Source organism: Pteropus vampyrus, unplaced genomic scaffold (genome assembly GCF_000151845.1).
Source record: "Pteropus vampyrus isolate Shadow unplaced genomic scaffold, Pvam_2.0 Scaffold135, whole genome shotgun sequence".
NCBI lineage: Eukaryota > Metazoa > Chordata > Mammalia > Chiroptera > Pteropodidae > Pteropus > Pteropus vampyrus.
In genome coordinates, this window is record NW_011888916.1 from 652,040 (window position 1) to 664,439 (window position 12,400).

The 12,400-nt window shown below is 39.0% G+C and overlaps 1 protein-coding gene across 9 annotated transcripts in view; it reads left to right on the forward strand.

Annotated features, from left to right (window-relative positions):
- The window catches only part of ST3GAL3 (ST3 beta-galactoside alpha-2,3-sialyltransferase 3), a 182,023-nt gene that overhangs the window by 84,405 nt on the left and 85,218 nt on the right, over positions 1 to 12,400 (forward strand). For 2 of the 9 annotated variants that reach the window (XM_011367532.2, XM_011367530.2), the window contains exon 4: positions 1,122 to 1,164. The exons of the other annotated variants lie outside the window; for them this stretch is intronic. In XM_011367532.2, the coding sequence (XP_011365834.1) occupies positions 1,122 to 1,164 (43 nt within the window). The remainder of the gene's footprint in view (positions 1 to 1,121; positions 1,165 to 12,400) is intronic. 9 annotated transcript variants of the gene reach the window in all.

Here is a 12,400-nt window from a genome sequence, read left to right on the forward strand (position 1 = left end):
ATGTGTAATTTCCCTCTCTTGGCCATTCATTGCTTACTGAGACTGAGTTCCTTGAAAGCCTTGCTGCCTGGCCTCTTCCATCCCATTGTTTGGTCTTAATGATTCCGTTTTATCTTCAGATGAAGCCAGGCCAGCACCAGCTGAGAACTGCATTCATAGACCACCTTATTTTAGTGAAGCCATTCTACACACACACACATACACGCACACACACACTTTGCAATCATTGAACCAAGCTGTAAAGAAACAATCCTATGACACATCCTATCATTTTCCTTACACAAATATTTTTGGGGGCGCAGAGGAAACTTCCCTCAAGTCTTAGTATCAGGGATAGCTGTGATTCTCCCAGTTTATTTTATGGACTCCGTAAACCATTTATATCAGTGCTTTGCATTTAGTTTTAGCTGTGAGGAATCTTGGGGATAGATCTGCAATCCTCTGGTAAGCAGAGAGGACTTTAGGACATCTACTTTTGGTATTCTTATCCTGGCTGCATTTTATTATTTTTCCTATGTTTATTTCTCCTTAACCCCCAGATTTCTTCTTTTTAAAATGTTGTACTTCATACAATTTTAAAACTGCTCTAACTTTATTTTAGAATGAGACAAGATATAAAGAACTTAAATAAAATATTAATGATTTATCATTTGTTGAAAACATCTTATTAATTTGTTTTTAGATTTCATTTTAAATTCCTTATTCCTTATGTAATCACATCTATCAATTATTTGTGATTGTTATGAAAAGGATTGTTGCCATAGATTTGAAGACCCCTTAGCTGCCGCATCTTTACCGCACAGTTAACATGGCTGAATGAGCAAAATTGTGCATAGAGCTTAGAAGAAGCAGAGGTTTCTTCTGACCTTCTTACTTCTCCAGGGGTCTACTTTTGTGGTTTACTAAATTTTAGTTTCAGGCACCACATTTAACCAGCATAAGACTTGTTGGCCCAGGTGGCCTGGGAAATACCTGGCTTGAACCTGGTCCTTCACAAAACAGATGTTTGTATCTGTTCTTTAAAGCAGTTGTCCGTCCCCATGGTCTTGGACTGGGGAATGCAGTCTGCTAGTGTCAGCAGTGGCTTGCCTTCAGTGACATTTTCTGCTTTTCTTTTGCAGAGTATGATCGGTTGGGCTTCCTCCTGAAGCTGGACTCTAAACTGTGAGTAGAATGAGAAAGTGACTTGACTCTGTGGTGGAGAGGTCTGTGAGAGGTGGGCTCCAAATTTGAAGGGTCAGCTCTCATCACCCCTGTGGTCGTTGGGGATATTCCCTTGGGACTCTACCCTCTGTCAGCAGAATCCCGAAGTATGTTACAGTCTGCAGGGGCCCCGAGAGGGTGGGAATGTGTGTGCACACATGAGGCCTTAGATTTGGCTGGCACAGACAGCTCATTACAGCAGGAGCCACTATAAGGATTTTGAAGGACAAGGAGGCCCCTGGAAAGGCTTTGCTACAGAATGGAGGGTGGTTGTTGAGTTGCAATAGGAGGTGGTGGCCTCTCAAAGGTGCTCTGCAGCCAAGCATGCAAAGCCTTTCATGATCAGGCCTGTCTTCCTCCTGTCATTCTCTCATAGGTAAACCCTCATTTTTCCTCTGCCTTTGCATATGTTTCTTACCTGTGCCTGAAATTTCCTTTCCTTGCTTGTTTACTAGGAAAAAATCAAAGAGTGCCTCCACCTTACACAAAATTAATTATCTCTTCCTCTGTACTTCCTGTGAATTTTCCACCTCTGTCACCAATTATCTCATTATACTATAATTAACTATGTAATAATTATTAATTTATTAAGAGCACAGGCTCAGAGCCAGGCAAAGCTTGATTCAAATCCCAAATTGCCATTTACTCTCCTTGTGATTTGGGGCAAGCTACTTAACCACTCTTCTGTAAGATGAGGATAACAATATACCTGCCCCACAGTGTTGTTGTAAGGATTTAATTGAAATGATTAATTCATAATGGCTTTCAAGTAAATAGTTTCTAATCCTTCTAGAATCCTTCCCTGTTCTCATCTTCTTGGTGTCCCTAGCACCTACACAGTACTGGCATATATTTGTTAGATGCTCAGTAAATACCGAATGCATGCCTGCAAGGATGGATGCATGGTTAGATGGACAGATGGATGGACGGACAATAGGTGGATGACTACATCAAGGCGAATGACGAACAATAGGTGGATGACTAGATCAAGATGCTCTATCCACTCTGTGCGTTCATGCCCTGTATAGGGCCTCTCACATGGTTGATGCACAATAAATGGTTTCAAAACTGCCTATAGATCCTTTTTGTTGTTAGTCATCTTTGTATACCTATGTCCTCTGTCCTGTACCAGACAGGCATAAAAGATCAGAATTGTGTCTCCTTTTCTTCTCTTGCATGAGGCCTTGACCACAGCTGCTTCTGATAGTGATGGCTATACCTGCATATAAGACATCAAATCAGGGGCTCTCTGGCTTTCCTACTGAATTGTCTGGCATCTAGTTCCTTTTCCTGGCATCTGGTTTTTTGGCTCTGGTGCCTCACACTGTGAATTCAGGAGTTGTAATTCTCCAATATTTTACACATGTGAAGGCAGCCATGAAGGAAGAATGGTCTGCTCTTTATACCAAGCTAGTAGAGAGATGTCAACTACATGTTAACATCTGGAGAATAGGGCTTGATTATATTAGAAAGCCACAGGCTTTACTTTTAGAAAATTCTTAATTTAGTGCTCTGGAAAAAAAGAAAAAAAAAGCAAATGAAGATTTTAAGCAAGTGAAATGCCACCAGAATGGAGAGTAGTAATTATCAAGTTGAATCACATTGATGAACAGAAGACATGTCGTGTGGGACATGTTAACCACAGTATTTAAACTGTCTTCAAGAGTATAAGGAGGAGAATTAGGGGGACATTCTTGCCCTGCTGTCCTGACAGTTGGGTGGTATACAGTAGGCTGTGGTGTAGCCTTTTGTTGTGGACCAGGCTGGTTCCATGAACCAGTTGAGTCAAATTGGTCTTAAGGTCAGGGAACTAGCTTGGCCTCATTTGCTTTAACTCACAGTTTAATGTACAAGGTGGAACTTGCCTGCTTCTTACTGCAAAGGCTTTTTCCAAACCAATGCTGTCTTCAGAAGAAAGCACGGATATGTGGAAAAAGGTTTTTCTGTGCATCCAAGGAAAAGTTTTCAAGTTCCGGATTCTGTTTTTTGTGGGTAATTCCTTAGCAATTTTAAGATCTCCCCTTATAAAATCCTTCTCTGCTATGTTGTATTGTGTTCTATTTCTAATGTATAGGAAAAGAAATGAACTTGGATTAGATGAACTGAATTTGCATATTATGCTCCTACTGATTAAAGTTACAGGACCTTAGATAATTCATTTTAGATCTCTGAATCCAAATTTTTCCTTATGAAAAATATAGATAACAATACCCATTTCCTAAGGTTTTATGAAGAATAAAAGAAAGGGTTCTATGAAGTATGAATAAGTATACACGTGTAAGAATCATTTATTTTGATTGGTTTCATTTAGCTTCTTAAGTATAAATAATTCATATGTTCTAGAAAATTTTCAACCATTATCTCTTTTAAGTATTGCCTCTGCCCCACTTTCTCTCTACTCCTCTTCTGAAACTCTGATGAAATGTTAGACCTCATTCTAACCTCTAGGTCTATTAACATCTCTTTTATATTTTGATCTTCAATCCTTTTCATGTCAAACTGAAATCGCAAATAACTCAACATAAGGATGAACTAGAACTAGACTTGTACATCTACACTAGAACTGCGGAAAAGGTTGCTAGAGCTCTGAGTCAATCAGAGTAATAAGTTAATAAAACAGAAACATTTGATATTCAGAGCTAGAGTTCTTATCACTCAGGTGATCCAAGAACTCAGTTTAAGGTCTTCCAGACTGGCAGTGCCTCCAGGCTCCTGGCAAAAGCAAATGCAAACCTTTTCTGGAGCAAGATACATCAATTCCTCACAAATAACTTTTCAAGGAAATGAGCAGCTATGAAAACAAAAAGCAACAAAATAAAACTAAGCACTTATAGAAACAAGGCTCCATTATTGAGACCCCAAAAGACAACAGATATCAGAGGGGGACTCGCAAAGACTTCTAAAATTGAAATTACCAGACACTGTTTATACAGCAATTATATATACTATAGTTGAGGAAATAAAATATAAGATTATATACATGGAATAGAGAACTATAAAAAATAAAATATTAGGTTTGAAAAATAAAGAACTAGAATTTAAAAAAAATTACAGTGACCAAAATGAAAAACTTGACAAAGATTTAGGATCAAATTAGATACAACTGAAGACAGAGTTTGCGAACTATGGAAGATAAGTCAGAAGAAGTGATCTATAACAGGAATGACCAACTTTTTCTGTAAAGGGCCAGATGGTCAATATTTTAGGGCTTGGGGGCCTTATTGTCTCTGTCTCAACTGCTCTGTTTTGCTGCTGTAACATGAAAGCATCCATAGACAACATATAGACAAATGAGTATGGCTGTATTCCAGTAAAACTTTATTTATGGCTGAAATTTAAATTTAATACAATTTTTATGTGTCATGAAATACTTTTCTGATTTTTCCCCCAACTATTAAAAATGTAAAAGACATTCTTAACTCAAGGGCCATACAAACAACAAATAGAGAGGTGAATTTGGCTCACAAATCATAGTTGGCTGACTCTTAATTGAGAATGTACCATAGATATAGTTGCATGAGGATTGTCTCTCCATCTCAGGTTCTGTTCTTGAGAATCTAATATATAGAAATGCTCTTAAAATGTCTATATTCCAGTGATACTACAAAAATCTGGAAATAAATGTTTTGGATTTTTTTTGTCTTCATTATATTCTTTTAATTATGTCTTTGTGGACTAGTTTTCTGTTTTGTTTGTTTGTTTGTTTGTTTGTTTGAGAATTCCCTGCTGCTGATATATACATGACAGAATCACTTGTTGACCCTATGAAAATTATTCAGATTACTCATATGCAGTGAGCTGTATAAAACCTTGCCTTTTAACTGCAAGCTCTGTTGTTCAGGAGGGTGGTGGGTTTTGAGGTTAAAAACATGGGCTGTGGAGTTGGACATGAAATTTTAAAGTCCAGTTTCACATCTTACTAGCTATAATCTGGAGTGAATTATTTAACTGCTAAGCCTCAAATTCCCATTAAAAGTGTAAATAATAGTACTCACCTAATATAGAGCCCCCAAATGAGACTTGAACCTCAGCTTGCCTTTTGCTTCATGCCCCAGATTTTATTTCTTCACACTTTCATTTAGCAAATATTTCTTGAGTACCAACTGAATGCTTTGTAATTGAGATAAAACTGAAAATTCTAAGCCATCTGAACAGCCTCCTAAGCTTGATTGGAAAGGATGTCTTGTGAGCTAAGGTCTTAGGGAATGGAGAGGGAGTAAATGAGAACAGCACTGGAGTATAGGAGGTAGTATTTCTGGATAGCATGAACAATGAACAGGTTTTTGTTTGTTTTTTAAATAAGGATGCTATATTGGTGGCTCGGAGTACAAAATGGATATGAGAGATCCTCAGATGCATGGGCCATAGAAGAAAGAACAGCCTTCTTGATGCAGGGCTGTAGGAGAAATGGTGTTTTCAGGGAGACCCAGATTTCTATGAAAGCAGAACACGGAAGGAATATTCACTGAAGAAGCTGAGGACGTAAAGGAACAAAGTTTCACAGAATACAGTGGAAAGTGAGAGTATGGTACATGGGGGAGAGAAGTGGGAGACTGGGCCGAGAAGAAGAAGCAGAGAGCAGTGACTTGGGGATGAGAAAACTGACAAGTATGTATTGAGGGAGTGAACAGGAATAACCAGAATATGAGGTTGGTGAGTTGGGTATTGCTGGTCACAGGTTGCCTAAGAATTAATCTTGTGTTCCCCTGGGGATGGGCAATCAGGCTGCTCAGTGAACTCAGCTACAACCTGATTGGATGATACCTCCAGGAGGTTCAGGTCTGGTCTGTGGGAGACTCAGGGTTCTCTGAAAGGAATCTGCTGTTCAAAGTTGAGGCACCAGAGGAAAGGCTCAGGGTACATCAAGGTAAGCACTTCCTTACTGTGTCTCAGGCAGTGTTTTATGCTTTGATGATATACCAGTGAACAAGACAGTTAATAAACAAAAATGGTAATAATGTTTTCAATATCTTCTAAGGTAATAAGTCCTATGGAAGGAAATAGAGCAAGTCGAAGGAATGCTGGAGAAGGGGTTGCAAGTTTAAATGGAGTAATCAGGGTAGGTCTTTTGAGAAAGTGACATTTGAGCAAAGACTCAAAGGAAGAGAGGGGGTTAGCCCTGCTGTTATCTGGAGGCAGAGCATTCTGGACAGAAGCCTAAGGAAATCTCAGTCTTAGTTGTGAGGAGAAATATGACACCATGAGCCAGGAATGTGCCCATTAGATCCAGCAGAGAGAAAAGCCATTTGGAGCCTTGAAGGAGCCAGACCCTGGTGTCCAGGTGTGTGTGTCCTGAGCTGATATCAGCCTTTTGGGAGCTGATTTAATGAAATGGAGGTTTCATCTGTTTCAGCTGGGTGTGTGTAGGTGCTCTGTGCTCCAAGTAAGCCCCTGTCTGCTGCCACAATGTAGTGTTTTATAGTTGCCATGTGGGCAAGAACATGGGGACTTTAATGTTCAGTCTAATTTCATAAGGAATTCCATGTGAAGGTACTAAGATTTGAAAGCCAAAACCAACAACTCTTAACTCTGGAAAGGCTTGTGAAAACCAAGCCGATTGTGAAAGGCCTATATACATGGGCTAGTCTAAAATATGCCCTAAGGCAGGGGTCCCCAAACTCTGAGCCGCAGATCAGTACCAGTCTGTGGCCTGTTAGGAACTGGGTTGCACAGCAGGAGGTGAGCGGCGGGCCAGTAAGCAAAGCTTCATCTGTATTTGCCGCCGCTCCCCAGCACTAGCATCACCACCTCAGCCCCACCTCAAATCATCAGGCATTAGATTCTCATAGGAGCACAGGTCCCTAGTGCCAAAAAGGTTGGGGACCACTGCCCTAAAGCATGGTTTACTATTTCCAGAACAGCCTGCCAAGTTTCCTGTGGCTGCAAGGGTAAAGTATTTATTAAAGACCTACTTTATGCCTAATGCCATATCAGGTACTATTTATACTACCTATTCCACACAACCACCACTTTGATGATCTCATCCAGGCTCGTGGCTTTAAATATCTATGTGATGATGCCCAAATTTATAGTTCAAGCCCAATCCTTTTCCCCCGCACTTTACACTCATTCATCCAGCTGCCTCCTTTACTTGGATTTGTATTAGGCATCTCCCATTTACATGTCCAGAACCAAACTTCTGATTTGTACTTTATGCCTCCCAGAATCTTCCCTATCCCAGTAAATGGCAACTTCATCTTTCCAGTTGCTCAGGTCAAAAACTTAGTATCAAAAAAAAAAAAGAAATCAGTATCATATCTTTGACACTAAACTAATCATTGGCAAACTGTATGGACTTTACCTTAACTATGTCCATCCACTTCTCACTACCTCTACCACTATCACTCTGTCCAGAAAACCATTATTTCCTACCTTATCACTGTACTCCTGACTTCTCTCCCTGCTCTCACACTGGCTTCCCTGTGGTCTTCTTCCACACTGAAGCTAATGTGATCCTGTTAAAATGCAAGATAGGGCTGATTACTCCTGTGATCAGAACTCTCCAGTGGCTCCTCATTTCTCTTAGAATAGAGCTAGATTTTTTTAACACACCCAACCAAGGCCTTACATGATCTAGACCTCTGTTTTCTCACTATTCTCCTTGTTTATTATTCCATGCTGGGCTCCTTGGTGTGCCTCAAATCCTCCAGGCCCATTCCTGCCTCAGATTCTTGGCATTCATTCACTCCTTTGGGACACTCTTCCCCAAATATCTGCAGAGATTGTGTCACTTTCTCACATTTTCAGATATCTTAGCTTAAATGTTACCTTCTCAGTGAGGTCTTCCCTGTCTATCCCACTTAAAATTATAATTTCATCTTCCATTGGCATTTCCTGTTCTCCTTACTATGTCATTTTTCTCCAAGGTATTTATCATTATTGAGTATCCACTTTTTATTTACTCGTTGATTGTCTCTTCCTGCTAGAGAGAGGGCAAGGAGCGTTGTCTATTTTATTCACTACTATATCCTAGCATCTAAAACAGTGCCTGGCACTTACCTGTGTTCACAGAACTACATGTGCTCAAGCCAGCATTCAAACCCTCAGCCTTGACTGCATATTAGAATTGCCTGAGGAGCTTAAAACTTTACTAATGCTTACATCCACCCCCTAGAGAATCTAAAATCACTGAATCTAGGTGCAGTTACCTACCTTGCTTACTAGAAAACAAGCTCCTTGAGAGCAGGAAGCAAAATAGAAAACTCAGATCCCCTACTGAAACTTTGCCCCTAAAACCCTTAATGGCAGAGGAGAATGAGAATATATTGCATAGCAACCCACCGCAAATATAAACATTCTTTTTGAAAATTCTTTTTATTTTTAAAAAGTGTTTTTCATTCTTCTCCATAATACATACGTGTTGTTTTAATACATTCTTCCCCATATCTTCAAGTAAATTTGATGCATTATCTTTGTGCTGTGGCTTTGAGTACCCCTGCCCCTGATTATAACTGGACTGTGACTCATTTTGTGAAGCTTCGACTTAGTGGATTTAGGGAGAATGTTATTTGGAAATCGTGGAAATAATCTTTATCTGGGACACAAGTTTTCACTATGATTTTCACTATAATTTTCATTACAGATCTTAATGAGATTTAGCCCTTCCATTGGGATCAGATAGGCATTGGCATGCCAATTGAAGACAAGTCTCTGTATATGAGATGTTGACCTCATTTCAGCAGCCTTCCCCTTCTGTTCCCAGCAATTTCCTGACCTCCTTGCCTACCAGGCAGAAGTTTGGGGCAGCCAAGTGAATTGAAGAGAATAATCCAAGTTAAAAAAAATAAAAGGAAGTTTTTTCCTCATTAAATTAGTGAAATGATAATTCAGATGATCTAGAAGTAATAATAGGAAAAGTCAAACATTAAAACAGTGGGAACAGTAACTGACATTTGTATAACCTTTCAAAGAATACTCTGACCTACATTATTGTAGGAAATTATTATAGGGCTGCTCCAAGGCTATACAGAGCACTGGCTAAATATTTTTTGTAAGGCCTCTGGGTATAAACGAGTTGATAGGTCCATGTGAGATATAATGATTTATTGATGAAGATTTAGAACAATGGGAAAAGAAGAGATACTTATGTTGTTTATCATCCAATTAGTGCACATGAATGTTTTTCATGGTATCTAGACACCATCTCTTTCTGTTCAGGTTCAAGAATCATCTCTTCATGATGTTTATTGTCAAGAGCATCATTCCTGGCTAATTTCACTTCTCCCACCACAAGAGAAAAGTAGCCATGCTATTATTAATCACAGTGCCATGGCTCTCTGGAACCTGTGTTATAGAAACAGTACAGATCATATTTTCTCTTCAGTTCTCCAGTACCATCTATTTCATGCTGGTTACATCATTACTCATGACACCACAGTATCCTTGTCTTTCATGCTGCCCATGAATACAGGCTTCCAGTGACTGTCAGAGGTCATGACTGTGCTTTGTTGATGATGACTCCAAATGCAAGTCTTACCCAGAGTTCAGGGAAAAAATAAATTTTAATTTTTTTCCCTAGTCATGTTAAATTTATCATTTGAACCTATCAAGACTGAATCCTGAGAAAAAAGAAAATCTTAACAGATCAATTACTAGTAAGGAGATTGAATCAATAATCAAAAACTTACCAATGAACAAAAGTCCAGGACCAGATGGCTTCATTGGTGAATTCTATCAAACATTTAAAGAAGAATTAATACCAATACTTCTCATACTTTTTACAAACTAGAAGAGGAAGGAACACTTTCAGACTCATTTTATAAGGCCAGAATTACCGATACCAAAACCAGACAAAGACACTGTAAGAGAAGAAAATTACAGGCCAATATTCCTGATGAACACACATGCAAAATCCTCAGCAAAATTTTAGCAAACAATTCAGCAATACAGTAAAAGGATCATACACCATGATCAAGTGAGATTTATTCCAGGGACACAATGATGGTTCAGCATCTGCAAATCGGTCAGTGTGATAAACCACATTAACAAAGTGAAGAATAAAAATCATATGATCATTTCAATGGGGAAAAAAAATGTTTGACAAAATTTGACATCCATTCATAATAAAAACTCAACAAAATGAGTATAGAAGGAACATACCTCAACATAATAAAGGTCATATATGACAAGCCCACAGCTAGCATCATACGCAGTGGTAAAGAGCTGGAAGTTCTTCAAGATCAAAAATAAGACAAGGATATCCATTCTAGCCATTTTTTATTCATTAGAGTACTGGAACGCCTAGCCAAAGCAGTTGGGCAAGAAAAAGAAATAAAAGGCATCCAAAACAGAAAAGTAGCAGCAAAACTCTGTATTTGCAGATGACATGACATTATATATAGAAAACCCTAAAGATGCCATCAAAAAACTGTTAGAACTATTAAATTTAGTAAAGTTACTGGATACAAACTCAATATACAAAAATCAGTTGTGTTTCTACATGCTAATTATGAACTATCAGAAAGAAAAATTAAGAAAGCAATCCCATTTACTGTTATATCAAAAAGAACAAAATACCTAGAAATAAATTTAACTAAGGAGACGAAAGACCCCTGCACTGAAAACTATAAGACACCGATGAAAGAAATTGAAGAAGACACAAATTAGTGGAAAGATATTCCATGCTTATGGATTGGAAGAATTAATATTGTTAAAATGTTCTTACTACTCAGAGCAAGCGACAGATTCAGTGCAATTCCTATCAAAACTTATCATTTGAAATTTTATAGTGTAAACATGAAACAGCACATCTTCAACTGTGTCTTCTCGTTGACTCTTTCAGCCCCACATGCCTGGGTCTTAGGGCTATACTACTTTAGAGGGTTACTGTAAAGCTAAGTTAGATAATTAGGTCAACTGTTTGGCACATGGTTTATGCTCAATAAATATTAGTTCCCATGTTCTTTACACTATCACCCAGAGAGAGGGTGTGTTTTGTTTTTGTTTTTTACTATTTAAAGAAATGAAATATAGAAACAAAATTGAATGGGAGCAGCCACAGATCCCTGGTGGAGAGTCTCTGAGCATTGCCTATACAGCTCAGGCTAAAGCATTTGTAAGAGCTTACTGGAGAGCATCCTCCTAGTTAAAATGAAGTAAATTGCAAGGCCCTGGAAACAAAGATAAACTGCAGTAATGTCAGCTCCAGAATCACTAACCAAATAGCAAAGTGGCCTGTTTTATTGAAAATGTGTTGCTATGTCCAGTACCAAGAGTGGAAAGGCAGGACCTCCAGAGCTGAGAAATACCGCAAATTCCAGATGGCTCAGATCAAGCAGTCCCTCCTCTCTTAAAGTTGTGGAAGAGACATCAGAGAGTGCTGCCGAGTTCATCATACATTGCTGAAAGTGAGGCAAAAACTGTAGAGAAGTCCAAGTCTGCTTTGGAGTTCACAAAGAGCAAAGGGCCACTGGTACCTAAGGCAGGATGGATCAGCAACACCTCAAATGTGAGAGAATGAAAAGACTGATGATAATGCTGGAAGAGCCAGCAGACATCTTTTAATGGGCTTGGAAGGGAGAAGCAGCCAGAAGAGATAAAACTGTCCTTAGGGAGAAAGTTTAAGCCCTTTCTTCCATTTTCTCTGAAGTCATGTCATTGTTCCAGAAACAACCCTCTGGTAATTAGAGAAAAGCATCTTCATTAGGAAGGTGAGAGGGAATAGAATTGAAGAAGCAGTTGCGGGGTGAGCTCTGTGTTGAGGATTCTTATCTGTATGTTCATTCAAGTCCTCGCAGCACAATAATATTGACTAGCTTTAAGTTGCTATGTTTGCTTGAAAATAAACTAACATTTATTAACCATTATTTGCCAGGCATTGTGCTAGGTATCTTACATGGTCTTATTTTATTCTCACAACCAGTTCCTTGACCTCTACATTAGTAAACGAGCATGTGGAATGAAGGAGGGAGCATAGTAGGGGGCCGATCTGAGTGTAGTCCTCTTTGAGAGGGTTCTAGAAATTAGACCATTGGTCACAAGATGCCCATCACTGATCTATAGAGTCTTGAGGAGTAAACCCTGAAGTCCCTTCTTCATTTTCCCTAGCCATCACCATCTCTCCCCGATACTCCCTGTCAGTTAACCTCCAAGTCAAGGTAACCAATTAGGTTCAGTCCAACACACATTTTGTTCGGTACTTATATACTCTGTGCCATGCATGGTACTCTGTGCTATACGCTGCATTCAATTTTCATAG